Below are 27,500 nucleotides of genomic sequence, written 5' to 3'. Positions count from 1 at the left end.
TGTTGTTTTGTGAGGTGGGGTTATTGGAGACTTTAAGGGTCAGGGAGAGTTGTATCGGGGTTCAGCTCAGGTTAGCCAGATATACAACAACAAAATCTCAGACACATGGGTAACTTTTAGTTTCCTCTCCTTAATTGCACATCATTAACAAACTGCTCGTTAATCAAAATAAAAATCATTGGGAAATGTGGTGTGCACACCATGTGTAGTGCATTATTGTCTTCGTTCCTTGCGCTCTTTGGCTCTAACATTAAAGGTGAACTCCACAATTCTAATACACTTTTAAATATCGTATAACGTATAATAATTGCTGCTCTAACTGTCTGGTCAATGTTTGCACTTAAAAAAAAAACAAAGTGGCTTGGACTCTGTCATAAACAACCCCAGTCAGTCAACATAGTGGACTGGAGCAGTTGCTTTCAGGAGCATGGAGGGGAAGCCTGTAACTTGATTGGCTGTTGAGTGCACATACAGTATACAGTACACCACCTTTTGCAAAACCAATTCTGAATCTCTCTGCATCTTTAAAGGAGAACTCCGGTGCGATTATTCACATAGATCTCCGTTACTCTGGGGGCATATACATTAGCCCACATGTTCATGCCCCTCAAAGTGTAACGCTATAGCTGCCTGCCTACTTTCGCTGTAGGAACTAGCAACTTGAGCGAGGCGAAACAGATTTGTTTTCGTATTGATAGTGCAACAACGCAACCGATAGTACTCGGTGACATTGGAGCAATGGAGATCTGTGTGAAAAATCGCAGAGACTATGAATCTCCTTAAAGGTGTGACTTGTAATCTAGTGCCAGCTATGCCAACGAGAAGATGTCTCACTGCACAAGAAGGGTTTAGCGTGTCCTTGCGTAGCAAAATGTGTCCCAATGTTTTGTAAGGTGACTAAGCACAAGCACCATGTCATGCGTTTCCAATGGGAATGCATCACCCTCGTGTGTAGCTTGCATAGATTATGAGAGGGTGTTTTAAAGTGTGTGTCAGCCTTGCGTTGTCTACTGCATCAATGTTGCTTGTGTAGGCCAATGGTGTAGAGACTATGGACCAACCCTAAGCACTCCTTTGTGAGGATGTTTCAGTGAGCCAGAGAGCACATTCATCCAGATAGATAGATAGATGAGATAGATAGATAGATAGATAGATAGATAGATAGATACTTTATTCATCCCGAGGAAATAATGATCTAACAGCAGGAACTCTTCCCTTATTCCTTTCTTATTTCTGCACCTCCATTTCTCTATTACGTATTCCACATCTCTTCTCCTTGTGGTCTCGTGTTTCTGTCTTTCACTTTCTTTCCTTTTTCTGTCTTTTCTCATTCTCTCTCTCTCTCTACTCATTAAACTGCCCCTCGTGTCTGCTTTTATGGTTATGTATTCACCCTCTCTCTCTCTCTCTCTTTCTCTCCATCCGTAGAAAACTAAAAGGGACGTGAATAATTTCGACCAGGACTTCACCCGCGAGGAGCCCGTTCTGACTCCAGTAGATGATGCCATCATCAAGCAAATCAACCAGGACGAGTTCAAGGGATTCTCTTATTGTGGAGAGGAGACCCACTCTTGAGCTACACACGCACGTGCGCGCACGCACACACACACATACACACACACACACACACACACACACACACACACACACACACACACACACACACACAGACATACACATACAGACATGTACACACATTGACACATCAGTTAAATGCTATCTTTCAGCCCTTAAAGCTCACAGAGACACGCACACACAACACACACACACACACACACACACACACACACACACACACACACACACACACACAAACTCACACCTGCTTCCTGCTTTCTTCCACCTTCTCAAGCTCTTCTTCCTCCTCCATCACAAACTAATGAGTAAACAGGCACACTATGAAACATAGACACGGCTTAGCTTCCCAACTCCATATATATTCCTGGAGCGGCTCCCTAACTTTGCCCACTCTGTGATGATTGGTCAGCAGTGCACAAGAGGAGGGTTATAGAGAATAGAAAGTAATTTCTGATTGGTTGATCAGAGCCAATCTACAATGCCTGTGTCTATGTCTAACTAGCTGCTTTGTAGCTGAGGCCTTGGCCTTTCTAAAAACCGAGTGTAGATTCAACTCAGGTCAACGATCAAAGCCCATGGTGTTTGTACACTCTCTCTCTCACACACACACACACACACTCACACACATAAAGACACACAAACACACACACACACACACACACACACACACACACACACACATGGATTATGTCATGTTGAGCTACCCCACATCTCACTCCTCTCCTGGTTCCAGAGTGAGTCCCCGAGAGCCTCGGAATGTGGTCAATCTGGAGTGAAGGAATGTGAAAGACTAGAACAACACGAGCGAGGCGAGAGAGAAAAAGTGGACTGGACTGGGACATTGTCTGGGAGCTGTCCCTCTGAAGGCGCTCTACTAATATTACACGATTATACGTTCAATATGGGCAGCCAGGCCTCCATTCACGTATGGATGGATAGAGAGCACACATTGTGTGTCTGTGTGTGTGCGTGTATGCGTGTGTGTGTGTGTGTGTGTGTGTGTGTATGTGCTTCTGCAGTGGTCTTTGTTGTGTTGGAAACATTTGTCAGAATGCAAAAACCAAAATCGACTGAACCAATGATTGTAAAACTAAAGGAAACGAGAAGCTGTTTGGCTCAAAGATAACTGCATCCAAGTGAAGAGGCATCATGTAGAAGATGCCATGTGTGGTGTGTGTGTGTGTGTGTGTGTGTGTGTGTGTGTGTGTGTGTGTGTGTGTGTGTGTGTAAAAGTGTGTGTCTTTAAAGGTATTTAGCAGCATTGCTAAATTAATAGTGATTATTATGACAAATCATGACATACTGTCATCATGACAAATATGAATTGCCTTTTTTCTGTAACTACCCAGCTGTTACCATTTGTAGATATTCTATAACACCCCATTTACTTGCAAACTCCATGTGTGTGTGAGCTAGTGTGGTTGTGTGGGTGTAAATGCGTGTGTGTGTGTGTGTGAGTGCTGAATATACCGTATAGGTTTTGTGTTTTCAACATATTATTATTCATACATACTGTATATGAATAATTTTCTTCAGCCGTTGTTTTAGCTCTGTTGTGTTACTGTTACTGACCTGGTCTCCAGCTGATGACAACCTAGATCTCCTCACAGAGGAGCAGTAGCAGACAATGATGTGGTGTGTTCATCTGTACAAGATATGAAACCTAAAAATGACCACGCCTTGTATAAACCTACCAACTCCTGCGAAGAGTAGAAGTGTTCCCTGTCGCATGTTTATGCATATGATAACAATGTATTCCTAGGGTATGATAAAAAAAAAATAAGTTACAATGTCCATGTGCAATATTCTGTGTGTGTATATATACATATATGTTTGCGTGTGCGTGTGTGTGTGTGTGTGTGTGAGTGTGTGTGTGTGTGTGTGTGTGTGTGTGTGTGTGTGCGCGCATGTGTGCGTGCCTGTGTTTATCCTTTTTTTGGTTTACGTATGTCTTTAGAGTTCTCTGCTGCTTAGGTTGATTTGTGTTTCTTTGTTAATTGTTTGTTTGTTTGTTTGTTTTTTTAAATGCATGATGACTTTCTTGCCTCATTTGTTTTCACTGTCCGTTGCCATGTCTATGTGTACCCTGCTAACAGATTCTATACATTTCACTGTTTCGTCGTAATACATATACAATATATACGGGGGATTTATTTATTTTCTGTACGTACAGGCAGATGCACTAAATCCCATGTACCTACCCGGACAAGATCCATTAGAATTTCAGCTTCTGAGCAGTGTCGCCATTTTGTTTTGACTGATGGGTTTAAGATAACCTCAGTCATTCCACCAGATGAAAGAGCTGTAGCTTTGCATTTCTGGAAGGTGGCACACACTCTCACACATAAAAAAAACCACACTCAGACTGGTGTCTTTGAATCTCTATGAATTATCACTATTGAGAATTAAAAGAGAGTGGTCGAAATCAACCTGACATTACCATCAATCTCCAATCAGACTGTGGCACGAGCTATCTCTCCTTATTCTATGTGTCTTCCTAAGTGTCTCGCTCTTTCAGGTCTTTCTCCCTCTCACATTCCCAGTCCATTGTCTATTTTTAAATATATATATATCTGCTGTGATGTTTTGTATCTGCTTTGTACAAATTGAATCAAAAATGAGTTTGTAGCAGACACAAATCCGTATTTGTATCTGCTTCAAACCACATCTCTCATACAGAAACAGAATAAGTACACATGCAAAACGCTGAGCTCCTTTGTGTAACCAAATCTGTCACATCAGACATCTGTGTGTTTTGCTCGCCACAACAAATACACTGCTTAGACTTATTCCAATGCCCTCTTCTCTCCCTCGTTCATTCATTTTAATATTCTGAGCAAGTTTTTATCTTGTAGAACTTTTAAGAGCTCACTCCATATAGGAAACACTCACAGTCTGTTGTAACATGACTGAAACCATAAGGTAAATATTTACGTGGCAGAAGAAGTACCTCTTAAATTAAGTGCAAAAACCATGTCCAAGTGTAGTATTATGTGTATGTACATACAGGAGAATTGTACATGCAAAACATGGCGCCCGTTGTGTTTTATATTACAGTGTGATGCATATGCTTATGTGTATTTAAGTTTAGGTTGTTTATGTTTGTTTTGTTTTGTTCTTTTTTATTGTTGTGAAGCTATTTGTGTAAAGGTCGTCACCCAGATTTTTTTTTTTTATTATTAATGTCTGCCATTTTTTGTTCTGTAATCCCAGATGGTAGCCCACTCTGAGAGATCTGGCCTATGTCTGGCGTGAGCCAGGGCCAGACTCATTCTAGAGTCCGCTTCTGTCCGGGACTGTAAGCATCTTACTGTGTGCCAAATGTACTGTATTCAAAAGGATGTGAATGTGTACTGTTTGTTTTGGAACCTATTAAATACAATGATGTCAAAACAGTTTTGTGTGTGTGTGTGTGGAGGGGGGTCGGTTGGGTGCACAGAAGCAGACTCGCCAGGCTTGTTTGCCTTGTTCATACACATTGAGGGAGAATCTATTTGCACAAGGAGGTTTTTATTGTTCAACAAATGATAGTACAACTATGATATGAATAAAAATCGATGGCATGTTTGCTACAATCAAGGTCCAAGTCCTAGGTCCTTTATATTGTACTCATGTCTTCTCAGGAACAGGTACGGTTCAAACGAACATTACTAATTAACTCACTCCACTGTCCTACAACCATATGAGGTAAGCTGCCACTCAATTGGCCTCATTCAGTCATCTGCACCTGTCATAAAGCTCAGGCACTGGGTCTAAGGTGAAATGCAACTTACACTCAAAAAGCACAGCAAATGGTTACTCATGAAATCAGTGCTTTCAATCTATGTGCAAAACAAAACATTTATGTTTTATACTGATTGTTTTTCTCTTAAAAAAACTGTAAAGTATATGGTTAATTATAAACCATGAATTGTGGCATATGGTGTAGTGCATGCAGGTGATACTATGACTGCAGACGCCATCACAGAGCCACTTCTGTAGCTCTTCAACAACGCAAGGAACGTTCGGACGTGGAACACAAAGCTGCGACCTATAAGCAGCAAAGCTGGGGTCATTTCAGGTTGAGCCCCCCCCCCCCTCAGAATATTGGCCTTAGTGCCATCTGAACGTGCTCAAGCACCAGCTCATCCCTGGGTGTGTGTCGTCGTCCGCCCCCCCCCCCCCCCCCCCGTGCCCTCACTACACCTCTGGCTGGAGAGGCTCTGTGTGAGGGCCCGCTGGAGGACCCCCAAAACAGCACCCTCGGCCTCACAGGGCAGAACCAGTGGGGTACGCTACTTACCATGGGATATATTTGGGACAAATCCTGGCTGTCCGCCACGTCAGAGGGTGTTCAGTGTTCAGTGTCCAACCATCTCCAAGAATCCAGAGTTTTAATCCAGTCCTTTAAAGGCCCTCCCTGTGTTCCTGCCGCAGGCTCTCTGCCCAATCACAACACAATTACCACAACACAGTCCAAAAAGGAAAGCTGCAGAGCAGCAAACGCTTCCAAATGTAAAAAAAAAACAGTCAAGCTGTTTAGGCATCAGTTTCCACATATAGTGTCCAAGTATAGTACCTCAGGCGACACATACAGTACTACTGCCTTATTAATTTTGGGACTACTTTTTCAGTCCATGCTTTTGTTGTGTTGGACTGCCAGTGGGCTGAGAGGAAACAGAATGAGGTGGTGGGTGAGGTATAGACAACCTGGGAGAAGGGGATCCGTCTTGAAAGGATGTCTTTGACGCCCATTTCTGACCTTCCCGTTTACAACTTCCAGATGTGTAACCAGAGGTGAAATTAATCATACATTAGTGCATTTAAACTCTTACAAATAATTCCAAAAGTGCAGCAAACACATCTTTATTGTAAACGGAGGTTTTAAATGCAGTTGTTTACTCAATTTACAAAGAAAATACAAGTTCCTGGGTTTTGGGTGATTTGGAAACAGACATCCTTGCCAGAACAGTCTGAAGACCAAATTCAAATGTGTTAACAGGTGTGTTATGTATAATTTCACGGAGGCTACTGTAGATAAGGGGAGAAAAAGAAAGGAGCATGAAGAGAACAGAGGAAAGACATGAAAGTGCAGTGACATGAGAGACACTAGCATGAGCAGGACCGTTGGTCTCTACCTTCAAAAAACTCCTGAAGGGGGGCGCTGTGGCGTGGTGCGGGTCCGAGTGCCCATGGGGACCTAGGTTCGAGTCCGGCCTGCGGTCATTTCCCAATCCCACCCCATCTCTCTCTCCCACTTGCTTCCTGTCTCTCTCCTAACCCTATACAAATAAAGGCAAAAAGCCCAAAAACACACTTTAAAAAAAAATGTAAAAAAACTCCTGAAAACCCGCTCTACAGAGAGTTTCTCCTCTTGTACCCTGACTGCATGGAAGTAGCACTTACTGCTGCACCAACCTGTCCTTATTGCACTCTACCTTGATTGTTTCCCTTGGATGTTGGATGTCGCTTTGGGTTATATAGCGACAGCCAAATGTAACGTGATGTAATGCAATGTAACATGATGACGAGATTGAATCAGGGGAATTATTGCATTAGCCCCTCTATGGGGGTTAGAGAATAAGAGAAGACCATGCCCAAATTCCTCTCCCAGCACACCCACAGTCCCAGCCATTCTGGAATCCTCCATGACTGACATATTGTGTCCACCTCCATTTCAATGGCCTCATCAAATAATTCCTAAAGAGTGAACTTCCCCAGCAACAATCTGAGAAATCACAGCAGCTGGTGTGTAAAGTAACTATTTGGGGCAGCTCTGGATTATGGCTTCCATTAGCCTACTCAAACGCTCAAAGAGCAGGTACATAACCTTGAACAAGGCTTCTGCACGGTCTTGTTTTTTTCTCTCTCCGAGTCAGACTATGTATGAACTCAATTTTACTAATGAGCTGAGCTCAGGAAAAATGGGTATCCCTGCACATTGTTCTTCCACAGGTGCATGTTCAACAGTGAACTAAACACGTGTGGGGGTGTTTATTTGGATCAGCTGGGATACAGTGCAAGCGAATTAGGGTCTCTTGCATTGGCCTACCCAGGCATGAAAATCGGGAACGCTTGAGCAAGACCAGGCTTGCGTGAGAATATGCGGTTGTATAACACCTGATTTAAGCACACTTGCATATGAAACGAAGTCGACAGATTTGCGCACATTACTCAAAGTATATGGTCTGGCGGGAGACAACTCTAACGGAGGCTAAAGATTCATGTGTAAACTTTCTCCAAGTAAATACTGTTAACAGTACGTATATTTACCATTTCCATTTCGAAATGTTCAATCTTGTTTTCATTGTGTCTACCATCTCCACTCGCAAACCTGCAGCGAAACTGACCAACATGTTAAAGTGGGCGGTGTGGAGTGGTGTTTAGGGGGCTGTTCGCTCAGAGAGAGCTCACCAGTCATGTAGCAGTAGTCGATTGAGTGTCTGTCACTCAGGAGCAACGCACCAATCACGAGAGCTGTGATTGATTGAGCTGCTGTCACCGGCCCAGCGGCGAGTTCCCCGGGCAGGAGCTTGAAGTTTCAGATCATTCATGCAACTGAACTGAAGTAACTTTCACAACGAAGAAGTGAATCGACTCGTCACGGGGTGCCTTTAACCTCTGGATATGATCGTGTATCTCTAGGTAAAGGGCTGTACAATCCTCGGCAGTGTTCTGAGACTGTATAGCCTAACCTGTGGATTGTCCTTATGTAGGACGGTCAGTTGTGGACAGTATTTTTTTAACAATAGACAAAACGACGTAATTATTGTGATTATATTAAGCATTTTAAATGTCTACCAACCCTTGAGTGCGTGTTTTCGTGACGTTTAGTTTCAAAAGTTCAGATTTGTTTTTCACTTGTTGCGCATTGAACCGGACGCACGGGAACTAGAGGACAGCTTGTGTAGTCCTGATCTTCAAACGCAGAGATGACAGCCGAGAAGGACAAGAAACGGTGAGTTGTATTATGTTTTATGTAATGCGTCTGGTGTTTTCACAAAGGTCCTTTAGACGGGCAAATGTCCCTTTGCCATTTAGGCTACCGAACACACTTTTAACCAGGTAACCTAAAGAAGAGCTAGTTACGGCATTAGGACTTTGCCATGGGTCAAATATTTGCTACTTTCTGAATGATTTTTATTTTGTGATTTAAATGTGAGAAGGCCCATTGAAATCATGAAACAGTTAACAAAGATTTAAGAAAACGATTAAATTGACATGAACATTCAATTAAATAACAAACGCTATGGTAAGGTGTAGGTTACAGCATGTTAAAGGTTTCAGTCAAGAATATTAAGTGGGTTAGATTAAAACGTAACATCATATTTTGCGTATTCCGTCCAATTTTGTGAACCATTCATGTCTACAGGGAAAATACGCTTCTAAATGGAACTAAATATAGAGATAAAACAAAAGACGGGTGTCCGACCGTTACATAATCGCACAATTTACAACTGCTTTTTAATCATAGGCTAATTCACAATTACAGCAAGCAGACCAACAGTAGGCTACATCCACATGGAAAAGGTAATTAATAGACTGGTGGTTAGAGAGGTATATTTCAGAAGGCAGCAGAAAGGCAAAAGGTAGCCTAAAGTTTTCCGCAATGGCTGTAAATGTATCAAAAGTGAAGAGTGTAGTGTAAAGCGTAAAAGTAGAAGGTTAATAAAAACTCTGATAAGAGCCATATAACCCATATTTGAGTCTTACGTTGACACCGCAAAATATTAACTTTGTATGTGGGCCACTAATTTTTGTTAAGGTCTGTGTTTTTATGGACATCGTCGTTACCTTCGGTAAAGAATAGACAGCTATGAGAGATCACTATTGATGTTACGCATGGGACATCAAGTAATGTGCGCCAGTTGAACTGGTCACAAACTCACAATATTGAATGTCCAAGAACTTTTCTTTGAGTCAAGCAGTATAAACATTGCTAAGCCTATAGGCCTACCAATCAGTACTACATTTATAGATAGATAGATAGATAGATAGATAGATATAGATAGATAGATACTTTATTGATCCCCAAGGGAAATTCAATACAGCGCCTGGATTTCGTATCAGTACTGGATACCAGATAACCTGGGAATCAGGTCATATTTGTTTTACCAATTCTCCATAGTTCACACAAAACATCTTGATCAATCCCCCACTGACCGACTCAAACTATGGATTTTAACTCCAGACCATATAAGCCTCCAAAGGGATATGATCTTTCCAGAACTGTGATATGTCAAGGACTATTTTTTTTATTATTGTTATTATTTTCTGTTTGAACTAAGTAGCATGTTCCATTATACCTGCATTAAATCCTCAAAACGTATGCATCTATTCCAAGCTGTCATTGTCTGGTCATGGTGGATATAGAGTGTTGATATTACTTATCAAAGGGACCTTAAGATGTATTTTGCCTATAGGCGCTTTCTTTTTAATATATATTCGTATTGTGTTTGTGTGTCTGTTTGTGGCAGTGTGGCTCAGTTCATAGGTCCGTATCTCCTATAGCAGTTTGAGTGAAAGTGGAGCTTGGCTCCAAGCACTATACATCCAACATTTCACCTCAGTGATCTGAAAAGAGAACACACTCTGGGTGGGATTTGTTCATTAGGGGAAAATAGTCAAAAAGAGTTGGTGATTAGAGGTGCTGAATGAGCCAGTGTTGTGACCTTCTAGTCTCTTCTCGGTTGTAAGAGAGGGTCTCCGAGCTAGAGAGAGAGAGAGACAGAGAGGGACAGAGAGAGCGCCTGGTAGTCTGGTGTTGCCTCGTGACTGCTCTCTCCCCCCTTAATGTGTTCTCTCTCCCTGCCCCATTATCAGATGAATCCCAAATGAGCATAACGTAAACAACAACTGCATGAAGGACCCAAGTGGAGGGGCCGGGATCTGTGTGATCGGGACACAGCGGTCCGGAGAGGATGTGGACGGCGACTGGGGGATATTTCCTCTCGGGTGGGGGGTGGGGGGGGGGGGGGGGGTGCAGACCTCCCTGTAGTTATCGACAAGCAGTAGCTCTTTCATAAGAGGATTCGGCAGCCATCTTAGAACTCTCCTCTATACATACAGGCCTGCATTTCTGAGAGCCGAGCACAAACCCAAGCCACGTGTGTGTGTGTGTGTGTGTGTGTGTGTGTGTGTGTGTGTGTGTGTGTGTGTGCGAGTGTGCGTTTGTGTTATGTGTTTATGTAAGAGCACTGTCCTTAACTCGGTAATGGCTAATATAGCCTGCTGTTTACTGTCGTGTGGGCTGAGTCGGTGGCCTGATAGAAGGAGTGATTGGATTCCTAATGTCGTGTTTATGGGAGAATTTGCCTCATTCTGTATGAAGCGAGGCTTCCCGCTGCCTCTGTTCTAGCGTTTATTTATGCAGCGCCTTTCCTCACATGCCTGTGATTCCGAGAAAAAACACAACAAGGGGAGAACGAATACCAAATATGCACAATCTAAAATGGCATCCTGCATGTACGAAGTTCCATACGGCTGAATGTGGAAGTGGCCTAAGATGGGAGTACGTATACATGGCAGTTTTGCTGAAACGGTGTGTGTTATCAGCCTCCACCTCACATGTAGTTGTCCTCACGTACTAAATGTAACATTAAATTAATTCATTAGCATGTTTACTAGTGCATGCGATCATATGTGCTACATGAGAAGTAAGTGGTTTTCTTAGTGACTCACGCATGATGTGATGGAGGAACTCAGAGACCTCTGGGTTCTGACGCACTTTTCTTATTCAGGTTTGTTTTGACGCCTGTCTCCTAAAAGGTTGCGTCATCTCACATTGTCCTGTCCTGTATCCCTGGGGTCAGATTGCAAACTTTTAAGTCAGACACACAGACACACACACACACACACCCATACTCAGAGAGTGTGTTTCTTATTTGTGAAGAGAAGGAGAGAGACAGAGAGCGGGGTAAAAGAGGCCATGCTCTGTCCGGTGCCCCGGCGTCCACTCAGTGCCTCTGGTCTGCCGAGAGTGCAGCGCCCTGGCGCTACGCCCGTCAGCACTGGGGCCTGCCAACGTGCCAGGCTTGCCAGGGCCTCTGTGCAAACACTGTCCCCGCTTCGCCTCCCTCTGCCCCCCTCTGCCCCCCTGAACCCACGTCTCCCTGCGGCTGTGAGGTTTGATCCTCAACGGTGGAACGGCGGCCGTGAGGGCCGTCCGTGTTCTTGCTCCTCGGTGCTGTGGCCTTGGGTGGAGGAATGAGGTGGAGGGGGTGGATGCAACACAGGTGGAGCAGGTTGATGATTATCAGAGTATGGAGTGGAGGCTCAGTTCCTTGTTTTTTTCATCAATTTTTATTTTCCTTTTAATAGATTATACTGGATGAGATTACAGGCCATACTAGATTAGATTGAAGAAGGAAGGAGGTTCTTCCTTCTTTTTTCTTTTTTCTTCCTTCTTCGGGTCTTTCCTTCTTCAGAATCTCTCTCACACACACACACACACACACACACACACACACACACACACACACACACACACACACACACAGCACTTGTCTTTTATGGGAGTGATGAGAGTGTGCTTTTGTATGGATTTGGAGGGTTTGCTTACTATTTGGATACATAATATGAGGGCTTCCAAAGATACCTAAAGTGGCTCCTCCATCTGGAGTGTCTCTCTACAGAAACATGAACGTTTATTGTGACAACTCCTCAGGAGAGGCTATCTAACAACCACCCACCACCATCCCCTCTACACACACACACACACACACACACACACACACACACACACACACACACACACACACACACACACAACGATCCCCCCAGGCCTTTGGGGCCTTACAGGGTGGGGCACAGTTGGGTTCTGTGTAGATTCTGTATTTTCAGTCCTGGTTTCTTGGTGTCTTGTTCCCATCCTTCTTCAGTCTCTCTCTCTCTCTCTCTCTCTCTCTCTCTCTCTGTTTTGCTCTCTCTCTCTCTCTCTCTCTCTCTCTCTCTCTGTGTTTTCTCTGTCTCTCTCTGTTAAGAGTCTTGGTTTTGACCAGAGCCATCAACTGTGGGAGCTGTCCTACTCGGCTGGTCCCCAAGTCTCTCTCTTTCTCCTCTTCTTTCTCTCCCTCATGCTCAAGTTACCTCCACACCTCTCTCTGTCAGTTGTCTTATTCTTCCTCACTCTGTGTATACAGGTTCTCTTTGTTTCTAGCAGAACACTGCTCTAGTTTGTGTGGATTTGCTTGTGTATAATAATATAATAATGATTGTAATAATACTGTAATAATAATAATAATAATTAAAAACAATAAATAAATATATTATATATGTATACATAAAAACATGTATGTGTATATTATTATTAGCCTATTATTATTATTAGAAGTAGTAGTATTGTTATTATTTTAGCAGTATTGGCCTTTGATACCTGGTCCTCCCACGCATGATCTTTTGTCCTTAGAGAGTATTGTTCTTCAAAGCAATGGAAGTTTTAGTCTGCCGTTCTGTCACAGAACATAGGACCCGCATTTCTGACGAAGTCTAAGCTTCTGCTTCCTTGTTCCTTGTCCAACCATCTTGCCATCCAACTGTCCTGCCATATTGTCTGACCTTTGTGAGCTGGTCTGGGATCAGCGCCTAGCTCGGGATCACAGAGCAGGTCTCTTGCTCTTAGTCAAGGTCAATCAAGTCAAATGGAGTCAAATCACTTCAAGTGCAGCCAAGTGTTAAGTCAGGTCAACTCCTGAGGAGAAATTACGGTTGGCCCTCTCAGCTCTCCCTCTGCACTTTTCTTTCACAGGATCAGGGGGCCAAGAACAGCAAGGCCCGCACTCAAGCATGAACGCAACTTGTTAAGCATCAATTTAGTGACTAAACACTTGATGGTGAAATATTGGAGGGGAAATATCGGAGGGATTGTTTTTCCATTTCAAATTATGTAGGCCTATTTTGCTTAACACAGACCAGGTGCAAAGCTTTGTTTGTCAGGTCCTGATCTGGGCTAGATTTGGGCCACATCTGTGCCAGAGCTGGGCTGGATTCAGCTGTTCCAAGACCTCAGTAGATGCAGTAGACTAGAGAATGGAAATGGAACTGTGCGTGCGCCAGGTGTTCAGGGCTGGAGTGGAGGAAGGCGGGGTCGTTGTCGCGGTAATCGCATCCTGCCTCTCCTCAGGTGTACCCAGAGATGATCTGGGCGATTTGTACCTGTCTTTTCCATCATTTAAAAGTGGCAGGCGCCCAAACGACGCACCTTCCGCAGCCTCCGCCTCAGCCTCAGCCTCGGCAGCGGTCGGGGGCTACCTCCGCCACCACCACCGTCCGCCGCCACCACTGCTAGCGCTGCTGCTGCGGCCGCGTCCGTGTTTGTTTGGCAGCGTGCAGGAACACGCTGTTCCAGCGGATCAGAGATTAGGCCCCGCCGCATTGTTCGCTGTTTGTGTTTAGCACCATGCCAAGAGGACAGGAAAGCAAGCCTGTACGCAAACAAGGTGGAGAGAGGGGAGGGGAGGGAGGGGAGGGCGGGGGGAGTCGGGACGGGGATGGGGGTGTCACTGTAGAGGAGGATTTTGGGGGGACTTTAGTGATGCTTTTATTAAGGTATCGATTTTGAGTAAGAGAAAGTGGTTGGATTGTAGAGGTTCAAGCATGATTAAGTGATGAAGTCTGGTCTTGTTTTGATTTTTTTTTCACGCATGTTGCAACAACAACAACAACAACAATAATAATTTTAATAACCATATTAATAATCGTAATAACATACTCTATGTTAATAGGGGCTGGAATCCTAGGGTAACTGACGAATTGATACTGTCACTATACTGAAATACTCGGGACATTGCAAAAGGTTAATCTGGGATAAGGTACAATATCTGTGGACTGTCAATGAAAAGGAAAGAAACCAAAAAACTGGAATCATGTATTTATTCACTGCATTTCACAAGTTTTAGCTCAGAGCCGCCAAATGGACAGAAAAATTGCCTCCCTGAGAAATAACAAGATTTTGCTTATGTTTATGCTTGAAGTCCTGACTCTGGTTCGTTATTGTACAAATTAATATTTTAGTGAAAACATCGCTATTTGGTAACAGTCCATTGTTAGCTCATCACAAAAAGTCATATGATGATATTGAAAAATGTATATGTTGTTCCATCCCTATAAATGAATGTACTAGTTTAGATAATGGTGATATATTCATATTATTGTTAATACATGTTGTTGTTATTATAGTATAGTATTTAGCATGATGTACCTGGTAAGCACCCGTATCTGTGTGTAAATGACAGAGGTAGAGTATCAGATCAAGTGAGGATATGAGGCAGGACAAGCAGCAGGTCATTTAGAGTTTATCGATAGAGAGAGAGGACTTTGCACATAACACTGGTTAGAGTTGGAATTTTACCTGCTCTATTTTACCTACTGTGTGTGTGTGTGTGTGTGTGTGTGTGTGTGTGTGTGTATTTGTTTGTGTCTGTCCATTTTGAGCACCAGGTGCCCTCTTAGCCCAAGGGACCAACCTCAGCATGTTTGTGCCAGTGCTCTGTGGGCATACACTGCCCTCAGAAAGGCAGCTTTGTGTTGAATAAAGATTGAGAAATCACAGAGCTTTGATAGAAAGCTGCAAAAAGCAGACCTTGCAATTAGAACACCCAAGAGGTATTTCAGCAGGATTATCCTGACAAGTTCACCGCCTCAGCTCATAATTACCTTGACTGATTGATGAGGCTTGTCACTTGAATTGCACTTTTCAAACAAAAGTACATTTTCCTTTAAGACCTGAGCTGACAGAGCAAACACTCTGTCGACCTCATTCACTCACACACACACACGCACACACACATATTTGTTGATGGGTGTCTGCTCTCGACGAATATTGTGTGTGTTGTGCGTGCATTATAGCACAAGGGTCAAGGCCCTGGGGGTGAACTTAAACGCTGGCTTCAGTCTGTTGGATGAAGGTCTACATGTTTTGACCATACAAGATGGATTGCATGGGTATCTGCATGTGTGTGTGTGTGTGTGTGTGTGTCTACACTGATATGGTGTTTTGTGTATTGGTGTTGTTGGAGTCACCTCTACACAGGTGTCTCAGTGGAACTGTGCATGTACAGTATATATGTGTCTTACTGTACACCATGTCCTAAAAGAATCCGAGCGAGCAATTGTCAATGTTGTCTGTCTATACGGAATCCGTTAAATATGCCCTTCTATTGCGTGATATTTCTCATTGAAAATGCCAGAGCAAAGCAGGCGGCAGAAAGAAAATAAACCGGGCGTCCGACAAAAAAATCTTGTGTTTCTGTTACAATTGAAACCAATGTGATTAAACAGATTTTATCGCTAATGTGCATCGCATCCGGATAGGACATGGTGTCAGTGACATGGATATGGAAAGTTATGCAAATGTCTGTTGTGTTGCTGAAACAGTAGCAGATAGAACTCACACAGAGAATCTCAACAGAATGAAAGAAAAGAACAGCTACTCAAGGTGTGGGAGGTTGAGCGAGAGAGTTTGTGAGTTGACTTGGAATGATATGGACAGAGAAATGGTGGAGAGACAGTGGAGAGATAGAGAGAGAGATAAGGAGAGAGAGAGAAAGAGAGAGAGAGGGAGATGGGTTGGAATGCTTCCACGGAGGAGAGAATTTAATTTGTGAGGAAAGGAAGAGGCTCGGAGAATGTGACTGTTTGTCGCCTCCACCTCCACCTCCACCTCTACCTCCACCTCTCCCCCTGCCACTCAGCACCTTCATCTCTCCGCCTTTGTTCTAAAGTAAAAAGTAAAGTGAGTGGGGCTTAGCCGGGTTTCAAAAAGAGACAACCTGCCGGTGTAGAAAACAGGCCAATGTTGACCCTCAGGTGGTACTTACAGAATGTCATCCACTTGACTTGTCTGCTGTGCTGGAAGGCAACTGGCGTGCTGTCAGGGAGGATTGATGATGACAGTAATATGTGTGTGTCATGATGATATATCAGATTGTTAGATTACTGCACTTAATTGTGGTTGGTCCTTCATACCCAGTGTGCACATGTTCTATTCACACATGTCGATGGGCTGTGTGTGTGTGTGTGTGTGTGTGTGGGGGGGGGGGGGGGGGGGGGGGGGGGGCAGTTGGGAAAAGGAGAGAGTCAGAGAATTGGAAATAAACTGACCCACATGGCCATCGCTGGCAATAATAAAATCAGACTGGAGGCTCTGTCTCTACTTGAAACATCGAAGGTGAAATATCACTAGTGCATCAGGGCACTGGTGTTGTGCAGGATCCCTGATATCGGCAAAAGCCTCGACCGCAGAAGTGCACACACACACACACACACACACAGTCAAAACAATCATCATTCAAACCCTCACCTGGCACTTAGAATATGACCAACTGTACTACATGCAGGTGTTTGTCTCTTTGTCAGGAAGGACTCACCTCCAGAGTACAACATAGGGGACATTACCTCAGGGATTTTAATAGTATCTCTGAGGTTGCCATCTTTCCCCCCACATCTGTAAATAAACAAACAAACGGGTCAGACTTGTTTTTTTTAATGCTATCAGTCAAACATAAGAACACTGTTGGAAACCAGTTTGGAAAAATAAAGCTATCAGGAGAAACCATCAGAGGGAGAACTTTTCTATCTTGATTGTGGACCCGAGAGACTCCTAACACGGAGACACACACACACACACACACACGCACACACACACACACACACACACACACACACCGTGAGGTGACTGACCGTGATGGAATAAATCTAAAAGGTCTGCGCTCACTGTCACCGCCCCCGCAGGACACCGAGGTCCCTCAGAAGGTCGGCCGTAGCGTGCTGTCCCGGTGCTCTGGCTGGAATGCGTGTGCCACAGGGCTGGGATGGCACTGGAGACACAGGGCTTTTTATAGGGGCAAGGGCTGCGGGCACGCGGACCGGAGAGCAGCGGCGAGCTGCGGCTGATTGCCACAGCGTGACCTTTTCAAGGACTCACAAGGCAGCGTGATTGTCCGGCTGTTATGTGTCAGGAGCACCTGCGTGTGTGTGTGTGTGTGTGTATATGTATTGGTGTTTGTGTGTGTGTTTGTGTCTGTGTGTGTGTATGTGTGTGTGGGTGTGTGTGTCTGTGTCTGTATTGGTGTTTGTGTGTGTGTGTGTGTGTCTGTGTGTGTGTGTGTGTGTGTGTGTGTTCGTGCATGTATGTATAATTTGGCATGCTTTCATACTCGGAATTCTTGTCATGCAATCCACGTACTGTAGCTCACCTCTACACTGGAGACCTGAGCTTGAGCCTTGCATGTGAAAGCCTACAGTACATACAGTATGTGCTCTCACTGGCAACAGACAGGTGCCTCAGGTCTTAGTGCCTGAAAGCAGCGCTGATAACTGATGCTGTCAGTAGTGCGCTTAGGTCTTGTGATCATGCGCTGTCACTTAGTCTAAAGGTGAGACTGCTCAGCATTGCCACCCAGAAGTGTTTGGTGTGTGTTTTGGATGGGTGGGGGGGGGGGGGTGAGAGAGAGGGAGAGAGAGAATGGCAGAGTCCTGGAGAAAGAGAGAAAGAGAGAGGGAGAGGTCACCAAGAGCCGGAGAAGCTTGTTTGTCAGACCTGAGATGTCTGGCATACTAAGATGACACGTTGAGATATGTCGCCCTACTGAGAGATGCCGTACATTTTCTGATTGATTGTAACGGTTCAGCGAGCGGTGAACATGTCCTTGTGAACCACGGTGGCTTTTTTTTCTCAGTAACGTGTTGACAAGTGAGGCCTCAAAAAATTCTCAGAAATGCTTCGCTCAGTTCCTTTAATCCGTGGGTTAGAATTAGGAATTAAACTAATCAGTAGTTATGAAAATGAAAAATTAGAAATCTGTTTAAACAGTATTCATACCTAAAGTTTGTTTGGAAGGTTATCTGCAGGTCACTGTCAGTTTATGAAATAGGGCTGGTGGAGGGAACAAAATGAATCCAACAATAGCTCAGTCTTGTGTTCGTAGGTTGTTTTGAGTGATCAGCACTTCAAAGAGAGATCACAGAGATGCCTAGCACAGGGGTAGGGGTGTGTGTTGAAACCAGCTCACTGAAGAAAGAATGCACTCATGCCCCCCGTAATCTACTCGGGCCCTTATGCGACTGTGTGTGTGTGTGTGTGTGTGTGTGTGTGGGTCTCTGTGTGTGTGTGTGTGTGGGTCTCTCTCTGTGTGTGTGTGTGTGTGTGTGTACTCGGGACCTCCTGATGTATCCCATTGATAACTTTGATTTACTGTGTTGATTTGTCTGCCTGGTGAGACTGAGGAAGTGTGTTTCTCCGGCCTTAACAGGAGGCTCCGGCGGGAGCCGGGAGGGAACTGAGACTCAGACTCCGACGCCATGGATGTGTTTGTCTCCCCCCCCCGTGCCCTTACACAGCAGTGCACAAGGGCTGTGGGCTGGTATGAGAGCAGCACCAATAGGAAGAGATAGAGGCCGATACATGTTAAAGGCCTCAGATAAATGTGCTGTGAGTGTGGGATTGTGGAGATAAGGTTATCCACTTGTGTAGAGTTATTTACTGGAAAAAGATCATCGCAGGCTACTCTGTGTGTCTAAGAATGTGTGTGTCTTGAGTTTTATGTGTGTGTGTGTGTGAGTGTATATGAACTGCTGAGTAAATATAGTAGTTATATGAGTGAGTTTGTGCAGTGCATATGTAAGATTAAATGGGTGTGTAAAGTGTGTGTACAGTATGTGAATGTGGTACGCCTATGAGCCCAAGAGTGAACGGCTGATCAAGAGAGGGACAGGGTGATGGAGAACACATAAAGAAGGCTGTGAGGAGAGGAGAGCAAAGGGAGAGGAGAAAAGGTGAGAGGAGAAAAGGTGAGAGGCGAAAGAGCAGAGAGTGCACTAGACGTGTGCGCTCCCCAGCGAGGTCTCCCAGCCCCACTGCACTTCCCCTTCCCCATCCTGATGTGCCCACAGGGGCCGCCGGCTAACAATGGGCCAGACAGCCCAGCGCTGCTGGCACCAGTGGCCAGCAAACAGCCAGACGGCAGCCCGGCCTGACCCTACGCCCGCCCTCACGCCCGCCCCTCTCTGCCCAGCGGAGCTGTGGTCAGCCCCCAGCACCTGCTCCGCAGCCCCCCCCATGAACTCACAGCCCCCTGCTCAGGGCCGAGTTCCAGATGCCCCCGCCCCCCCGCCCCCCCATCGCTCAAGAGAGTGTCAGGAGAGCTCTGGACAAGATTCTTGTGTCTATTTTGTGTGTGAGCGTGTAGGCAACATTATGTAGGGTAGATAGAAAATATTGCCCCCAAGAAGTGAAGGCTCAGAAAGCCATACTGCAGATAACGTGGGTCTAGTTGTGCTCACTGCTGGACATAGTCTAGAGAATGTGGTATCTCAAGTGGATTGTGCATGGTTGAGAACTTATGGAGTGAACTTATCTCAATGGCACTAAGCTACCGTAATGCTTGAATGCCTTTTGGTGTCACCATCAGCGGCTGATCTAAACAAAATCAATCAAGTGCTATGACGTTACTTGTCAAAGTGTGGTTGCTGCGTAGCTGTCGGCAGATTAGGGCTTGTGGTTAATTCTTGCCTCAGGTCCCCAACCTCTGCGAATCAATCGCGCGTCGGCACCACTTTAAATCCGTTTACCGCTTTACTTCCTCCAGCACTGGTTGAACTGAACTGACTGAAGAATATGATTGGCAGTTTTTAATTTTGTGCCCTCTGACCCCAAGACCTCTTTATCTGCTCAATAGTGGCTGCGGCAGGCATGTCCGCACTCGTGTGTGGGGAGAGGTTAATGCATTGCGCACATGGAGGAGTGAGTCAGGGGACGATGATGAGAGGCTGGAAACTCCGCCGGCCAGGCCTGCTGACAGGATCCGAGGGCAGGCGCGGGGCAGAACCGAAGGAGCCGGCGGAGCCACAGGAACTCTTTACGGGCCACTCCCTCTTCCTGTGGCCAGCGCCTGCAAGACGCTCTTCAGAATGTATAGACGGCTGTAGCATAAACAATTAGCGTGTCGTCGTGGCGCTGGCTCACCTATAGAGTAAACAAGGGCACTCATCAATGTCGGCGCTAACGAGGTGCGAGGAGGAGGGGGGGGGGGGCGTCTGCCGTCGGGGCCACTCGTGCCACATCCTTCCCAGACTGACCGTTCAGGCCAACTCCCCTCCCTCCGCCTGGCGTGGGACAGACCGTCGGCGACAGCTGAACTGTGCTTTCCCTGACACAGTTCTCATCTGAGAAGCCGTTGCCGAGGCAACTGGGGTTAATACTTATTTATTTTTCGATAAAATAGGACAGGAGGTGAGGAAGTTTGGTGGGGATGTTGGGGCGGGGGGGGGGGGTGGTCGCTTTGTGTTGTTTCTGTTAATGTTGGCAAATGATAGAGTCTATTGTGAGCAGCTAATTTGGATCTGCCTTGTTCCCAAACCTGGCATGATCCCAAGGATCCAACAACAACCACCACCCTCCCCCCACCCCCCTCCGCTCCTGTCTTCCCTTGTCCCTTTTCAGATCTTTTTCAAGTGCTTTGGGAGGTCTCAGAAACAAAAGTGGGCACAGTGCAGAGCATATTGCTACAAAAGCCCCTTGCACCCCTGAGTCAGCCAAAGATTAAACCCACCCTTTCTACTGTATAGAGCCCAGTCCTACTTCAAAGAGTCTGCTGGATGCTTCCTTTCTGAGCATGGCTGCTTCAGTTACATGTGTGTATGGCTTGTTGTTTACTTGTGTACTTGTTTGTTTGGTTAGTTTTTTTTTTTTTATCTCAGGCGCACATGTGGTACACTGTCATCATACAGGTCGCTTTGAACATTTTTTTTTTTCATTTTGAAAAGTCTGCTTTGATGTAGTTATTAGGTCTTGTGTGTGTGTGTGTGTGTGTGTGTGTGTGTGTGTGTGTGTGTGTGTGTGTTTGCGAGTGTGTGGCGTGTGTAACCATGTGGTTTACCAGACCCACATGGCATGAAGTCATCACACGGCCTTGGCACACACAACCGCAAACCACAATAATTGCCAAGCGCAAGCCATGGGTGAAAAAGAAAACACACACAGATGGATACGCGCACACAACACACACACACACACACACACACACACACACACACACACACACACACACACACACACACACACACACACACACACACACACACACACACACACATACACAGCACACACACACACGGCATGCCATGGCACATGTTAGCAACAGCAAGTTCAGGTACCCCAATCAGGCTCTCCGATCTGTTGTCCTTCTAGCTCTTCAGTGTTCTGGACCGGCAGTGGGATCAGAGCTCGGATCAAAACTCAGAGCTCGAGTGAGAAAGTCGTGATTAATTCCTGATTATTTTCTTGACTTGGGAGCGGATATTGTAGAAACCAAGATGAAGATGTTACCAAGAATCTTGTTTGTGTTCTCTTCCTTCATAAGGGTTGGGATCCAGTATACACAATTAGATTACTCCCAAGAGGTTTCTCATGTTGTTTGGAGCGCACTAACCCCCCTCCAGGGGAGCATAGGCTCTTATTGGTTCAGAGGTGAAAGGGTCACTTCCTGCTTAAAGGCAGCCAATGAGGTTACCTTAATAACCTGCCATCACAAGACCCTTTTGCAAAGTCTTAAAGATCTAACAAGATATAATATGCTCATATAAGGGAAAATGGTGGCTTCATTCAAGCCTGAGAGGGAGTGCTTTGGATTGAAACTCTGATCATGCACTCTGAAGTGGGGTTTGATTGGCAGCCTGTTTGCTCACGGTCCAGACCATCCATCAAAGGATAGCTTTGTTTGTGCTGGGGCCTCGTGTGTTTGGGAGTGTGTGTCTGATACCACCTGCAGGATGCAGTGTAGGGTTTGTGTGTGTGTGTGTGTGTGTGTGTGTGTGTGTGTGTGTGTGGAGCTAGTTCTCAGTATAAGGCCAAAGAGAGTGATGATCAGTAGTATTCCCAGTAGGATGGGATGCGTATATCACATGACTCTAATGAACCAATCATCACTCTGCTTTAACGTCTAAGGTCGGGATTCTCAGAAAATCCGAGGGCAGGAGACGTACTGAGAGAGACATTGTACAGACACATTGCATATTGGGGATCACAGTAATTCAGTTTACATTCCCTGAAACCGCGCAGCTCAAGTTGTAAACCACATCAACAAAATATTCACTGGCCTGATAGAATGCACAAGAGAGAGAGAGAGAGAGAGAGAGAGAGAATGTGTGTGTGTGTATGTGTGTGTGTGTGCGTTCGTAAGAGAGAGTATGCAAAGAACAGTCTGTCCTGTCATGTGCGGCGGTTGTGGCGAGGGCTGCTGGTGTCTGCCTGTGGGCACGGACTGTCAGAGCGGAACTCTCAGAGACAGGAAGTTGTCTGGCTGCATCTTTGCACCCTCTCTCTCTCCCCTCAGCCTCTATTGCATCTGCGGTCTCCAAAACGCTGCGTCAGATGCCACAAAATGTAACGGCAGGGTGAAAGTGCTCATAGTTTATGGAACGACTTTTTTTGAATTTGAAATAACCCATTGTCCCTTTCTCGCTCTCTTTCTTTGTGTGTGTGTGTGTGTGTGTGTGTGTGTTACAGCTCGGAGAGGCGTAAGGAGAAGTCGCGTGATGCGGCCCGCTGCCGGCGCAGTAAGGAGACGGAGGTGTTCTACGAGCTGGCCCACCAGCTGCCGCTGCCTCACAACGTCTCCTCCCACCTGGACAAGGCCTCCATCATGAGGCTCGCCATCAGCTTCCTGCGCACGCGCAAGGTCCTGTCTGCAGGTAGGACAGGCACACACACGCACACACACACACACACTCACACACACACACACACACACACACACATTCACATGCACACACACACACACACACACACACAGAGTCATTCATATGCACACACCCACACACACACACGCACACATACACACATTCACACACAGGGAAATGCACACAGACACGCACACACACACACAGGCAGACACACACACACACATATTATAACATCTATTTACGCATGCCATTTGCGCATAGCAAAACAGATACTCTTACACTCTCTCTCCCTGTCACCAGTTTCTCTGACTTTTGGACACATACACACACACACACACAGATAGACATAGAGGTTGGGGTACATGTCAAAGTTTCCAATAACAAACACGTAAAGGTGTGCATAGTCTCACATGCATGACGACGTGTGCACACACATACACACACACACACACACACACACACACACACACACACACACACACACACACACACACACACATAAAAAAAAGCACTTATGTAAAAGCCTACATACTCAGAATGGCATGCAGGCCTTCAAACATGCAAGCCCACATCTGTAGGCACGGTGTAAAAATAGGCAAGCAAGCGTTCAAGTTAAAACATTCACACTCATAAATACAAGCAAGCACAGCTAGCCAAGCATAACTAGCCAATCATCCTTAAGAACATTAAACAGTAACGCATACATACACACACCCACGCACGCACGCACACACACACACACACACACACACACACACACAAATGCAGGCTGATGATGTTTTCAAGCAGGGTGGCACAAAACAGGTCAATGGAGTGGAATAACACACACACACACACACACACACACACACACACACACACACACACACACACACACACACACACACCTACGCTCACACACAAACTATTTTCCACACACCTTTTCACAGTCATGCACAGTCACGCAATTACCTGTTCCAGGCGCTCATTCGGAATGATAATAGTAGCTCTTCTGGATGGGGGCCCGACGGCAGGTCTAAACAAGCGCTCCCGTCCCCAGCGCCTCACCGCTGGGCCCTCGTTTAGGCCTAATGGCTTAATAAGGGCTAATCCAGAACTAATGACCTCCACAGTGGACCTCATGTGGCTGGGCCTCCCACTCATTTCCTAGAACTATGGCTAATAATATAATAGGTACAATTTGTACTGTTTTTTGTTAGTTTTGTTGTTGTTTAAAAAAAAAAAAAAGAAGAACTGTCAGTTCACAGCATTCAGTGAAAATGATTAATACAAGTGTCGTGTATGTAAGATTTGGAGCAGTTCCACCTTTGATTCAGAGCAGAACCATCTGAAGCAGCGATCCTTTAATGATTCAGTCCAAATCTAGTAGCCAAAACAGATTTGATGTTTTTCCTTCAACTTAGGACACCACCTGAAAAACAGTGATGCCCAACGTCACTAGTGGGGCTTGTGGCTTTCCCTGTGGTCTGTCTTTGTGCATGTGCCTGTGCGAGTGTGTTTCGGTTGGCGCGTTGGTGCATACATGTGCGTCATACCAGTGTGTAAAAATACACACACAAACTCTCTCCTTCCACAGATAACCAAATTCTGCAGCACAGGTTAGATCTCCTTATCTGTCTCTGCACACGTTGGTTTCCAGCATTGTTATGAGGAAGTGCTGTTGAACGGGCTGCCTTGCCGCATTAGTCAGGAACATCAGTGAGAGATTATTGCGTTAGGCAATATTGTTATTTGCCAAGCACAGTTTTGTTTGAGTGTAAGGCTAATTAGCTTTAGCAGCTAGTCACAGGTACAATAAGTATGCAAAGCGCATCAGCCTAAGGGGCACAACCAGAGCACAAGACATAGAAGATAAATGTGTGTGAGTGTGTGTGTGTGTGTGTGTGTGTGTGTGTGTGTGTGTGTGTGTGTAGACAATCCTGCAATGTCAGTTAACATTGGTAAAGAAGCTAGATGGATAGGAGAAGGTGACTATAGAATCTCTGGAAGATTCTTGGAATAGAGTGGGTGGAGTATGCAAGATGGCGTGTGTGAGTGTGCATATCCTGTGGATTATAAAATTAGAAATTTCCGGAAAGTAGACAAAGGAGTAACCCTATTGTTTCTGCATTCCATGTGTTTGTTTGAAGAGAGATGAGAGCGGAGTGTCTCCACATCATGGACGTGACCACATGTGATGATGTGGGCAGACAGAAGTGCTAGTCTTACTCACACATGCCACATGAAGCTGGCTGTGTTTTTGACCTTTAGCTAGTTTTTATTTTTTATTTTTTATTTTAGCTAGGCTTTTATAGCTCACATTGCTAGCATGCCAATTCAGTTTTTTTGTTTTTATTTGACTTATCTATCTCATAAGAGTTCCTTTTTGATTCCATTGATGGTGTTTATTTCAAAAGACATGCCCAATTTATCCATCTAAACCCTTCCGTGTTTGAAGCTTCATATTAAAAGACTCCATGTTTGTTGTTATGAGGGTAGTAAGTAATGATAAACGAATCATCAGTGACTGTAATCCGAGTGGTTAGAGCAGCAACAATGGCAGAGGGAAATCACACTCTCCCATTGTGTTTGCAAACGGATGTAAATATTGTCGTTGAGATGCTGAAAAGAGAACACTGACGTTCCTGCAATAAGCTTGCTTTAATCCCTGGAATTATTAGAGGGGATGCATCCCCTCTATTGAAATCCGGTCGCTTCTTATTATTATTAGAGGGGATGCATCCCCTCTATTGAAATCCGGTCGCTTCTTATTAGAGGGGATGCATCCCCTCTATTGAAATCCGGTCGCTTCTTATTATTATAATAATTATTATTATTCTTTTTACCTTTTTGTGCGCGCTATTCAGCCCGAACCGCTTAACGTACAAACTTGGTTGAAACACCGTTCTGTAGATCTTCCAAATATCTACTAGACAATCTATTTGACATTTTTGAGAAGTTTATACTTTTTGAGATATTTGTAATTAAAAGTGTATTTTTCCCCCATAGACTTTAATGGAGAATGTGATGTCATAATGAGCCAGAACTCTCAGTTCCCAGTCTAGTTAGAACACTGCCCTGTGAATCCAACTGTCACTTTTAATCAAAGACTCTAGAACAGAGTTCCACTTTAGAATGTTTGGCTTTAAGCATCTCTCTCTCTCCCTGAACTACACATCCTATTGAAGTGTTTCCTGTGTGTCAAAATAAAAGTCTACCCAACAGATTGCATCCCCTCGTGTAATTCCTCGGGAATTGCATTTCTAGTTATTATAATAATTATTATTATTCTTTTTACCTTTTTGTGCGCGCTATTCAGCCCGAACCGCTTAACGTACAAACTTGGTTGAAACACCGTTCTGTAGATCTTCCAAATATCTACTAGACAATCTATTTGACATTTTTGAGAAGTTTATACTTTTTGAGATATTTGTAATTAAAAGTGTATTTTTCCCCCATAGACTTTAATGGAGAATGTGATGTCATAATGGGCCAGAACTCTCAGTTCCCAGTCTAGTTAGAACACTGCCCTGTGAATCCAACTGTCACTTTTAATCAAAGATTCTAGAACAGAGTTCCACTTTAGAATGTTTGGCTTTAAGCATCTCTCTCTCTCTCCCTGAACTACACATCCTATTGAAGTGTTTCCTGTGTGTCAAAAAAAAAAGTCTACCCAGCAGATTGCATCCCCTCGTGTAATTCCTCGGGAATTGCATTTCTAGTAATTATTATTATTCTTTTTACCTTTTTGTGCGCGCTATTCAGCCCAAACCGCTTAACGTACAAACTTGGTTGAAACACCGTTCTGTAGATCTTCCAAATATCTACTAGACAATCTATTTGACATTTTTGAGAAATGTATACTTTTTGAGATATTTGCAATTAAAAGTGTATTTTTCCCCCATAGACTTTAATGGAGAATGTGATGTCATAATGGGCCAGAACTCTCAGTTCCCAGTCTAGTTAGAACACTGCCCTGTGAATCCACAACTGTCACTTTTAATCAAAGATTCTAGAACAGAGCTCCACTATAGAATCTTTTGCCTCTGGCTCTCCCTGAACTACAATAGAAGTGTTTCCTGTGTGTCAAAATAAAAGTTTACCCAGCAGATTGCATCCCCTCGTGTAATTCCTCGGGAATTGCATTTCTAGTTTAACTGTGTTGTTGTGTCCCAGACCGCCACAGATAGGGGAGGATGAGGGCGAGAGAGGACGAGAGGTGGAGAAAGGCGGGAAGGACTTCAAAGTATTAGAAAGGTGGAGTTATGGAGAGTCAACTTACAATA

The 27,500-nt window shown here is 44.8% G+C and overlaps 2 protein-coding genes across 3 annotated transcripts in view; both read left to right on the top strand.

Annotated features, from left to right (window-relative positions):
- prkceb (protein kinase C, epsilon b) overlaps window positions 1–4,959 on the top strand; it is a 106,010-nt gene extending 101,051 nt beyond the window's left edge. The window contains exon 15 of the mRNA XM_062519493.1: window positions 1,429–4,959. Coding sequence (XP_062375477.1) covers window positions 1,429–1,575 — 147 coding nt within the window. The 3' untranslated portion in view covers window positions 1,576–4,959. The remainder of the gene's footprint in view (window positions 1–1,428) is intronic.
- Window positions 4,960–8,086: 3,127 nt separating this feature from the next.
- The window catches only part of epas1b (endothelial PAS domain protein 1b), a 41,578-nt gene continuing 22,164 nt past the window's right edge, over window positions 8,087–27,500 (top strand). For both annotated transcript variants that reach the window (XM_062519173.1, XM_062519172.1), the window contains exons 1-2: window positions 8,087–8,515; window positions 23,060–23,244. In XM_062519173.1, coding sequence (XP_062375157.1) covers window positions 8,490–8,515; window positions 23,060–23,244 — 211 coding nt within the window. In that variant the 5' untranslated portion in view covers window positions 8,087–8,489. The remainder of the gene's footprint in view (window positions 8,516–23,059; window positions 23,245–27,500) is intronic.

Source organism: Sardina pilchardus, chromosome 18, assembly GCF_963854185.1.
Source record: "Sardina pilchardus chromosome 18, fSarPil1.1, whole genome shotgun sequence".
Taxonomy (NCBI): domain Eukaryota; kingdom Metazoa; phylum Chordata; class Actinopteri; order Clupeiformes; family Clupeidae; genus Sardina; species Sardina pilchardus.
Note: the sequence above shows the minus strand (reverse complement) of the source record. Positions and strands in the feature narration are given on the sequence as shown.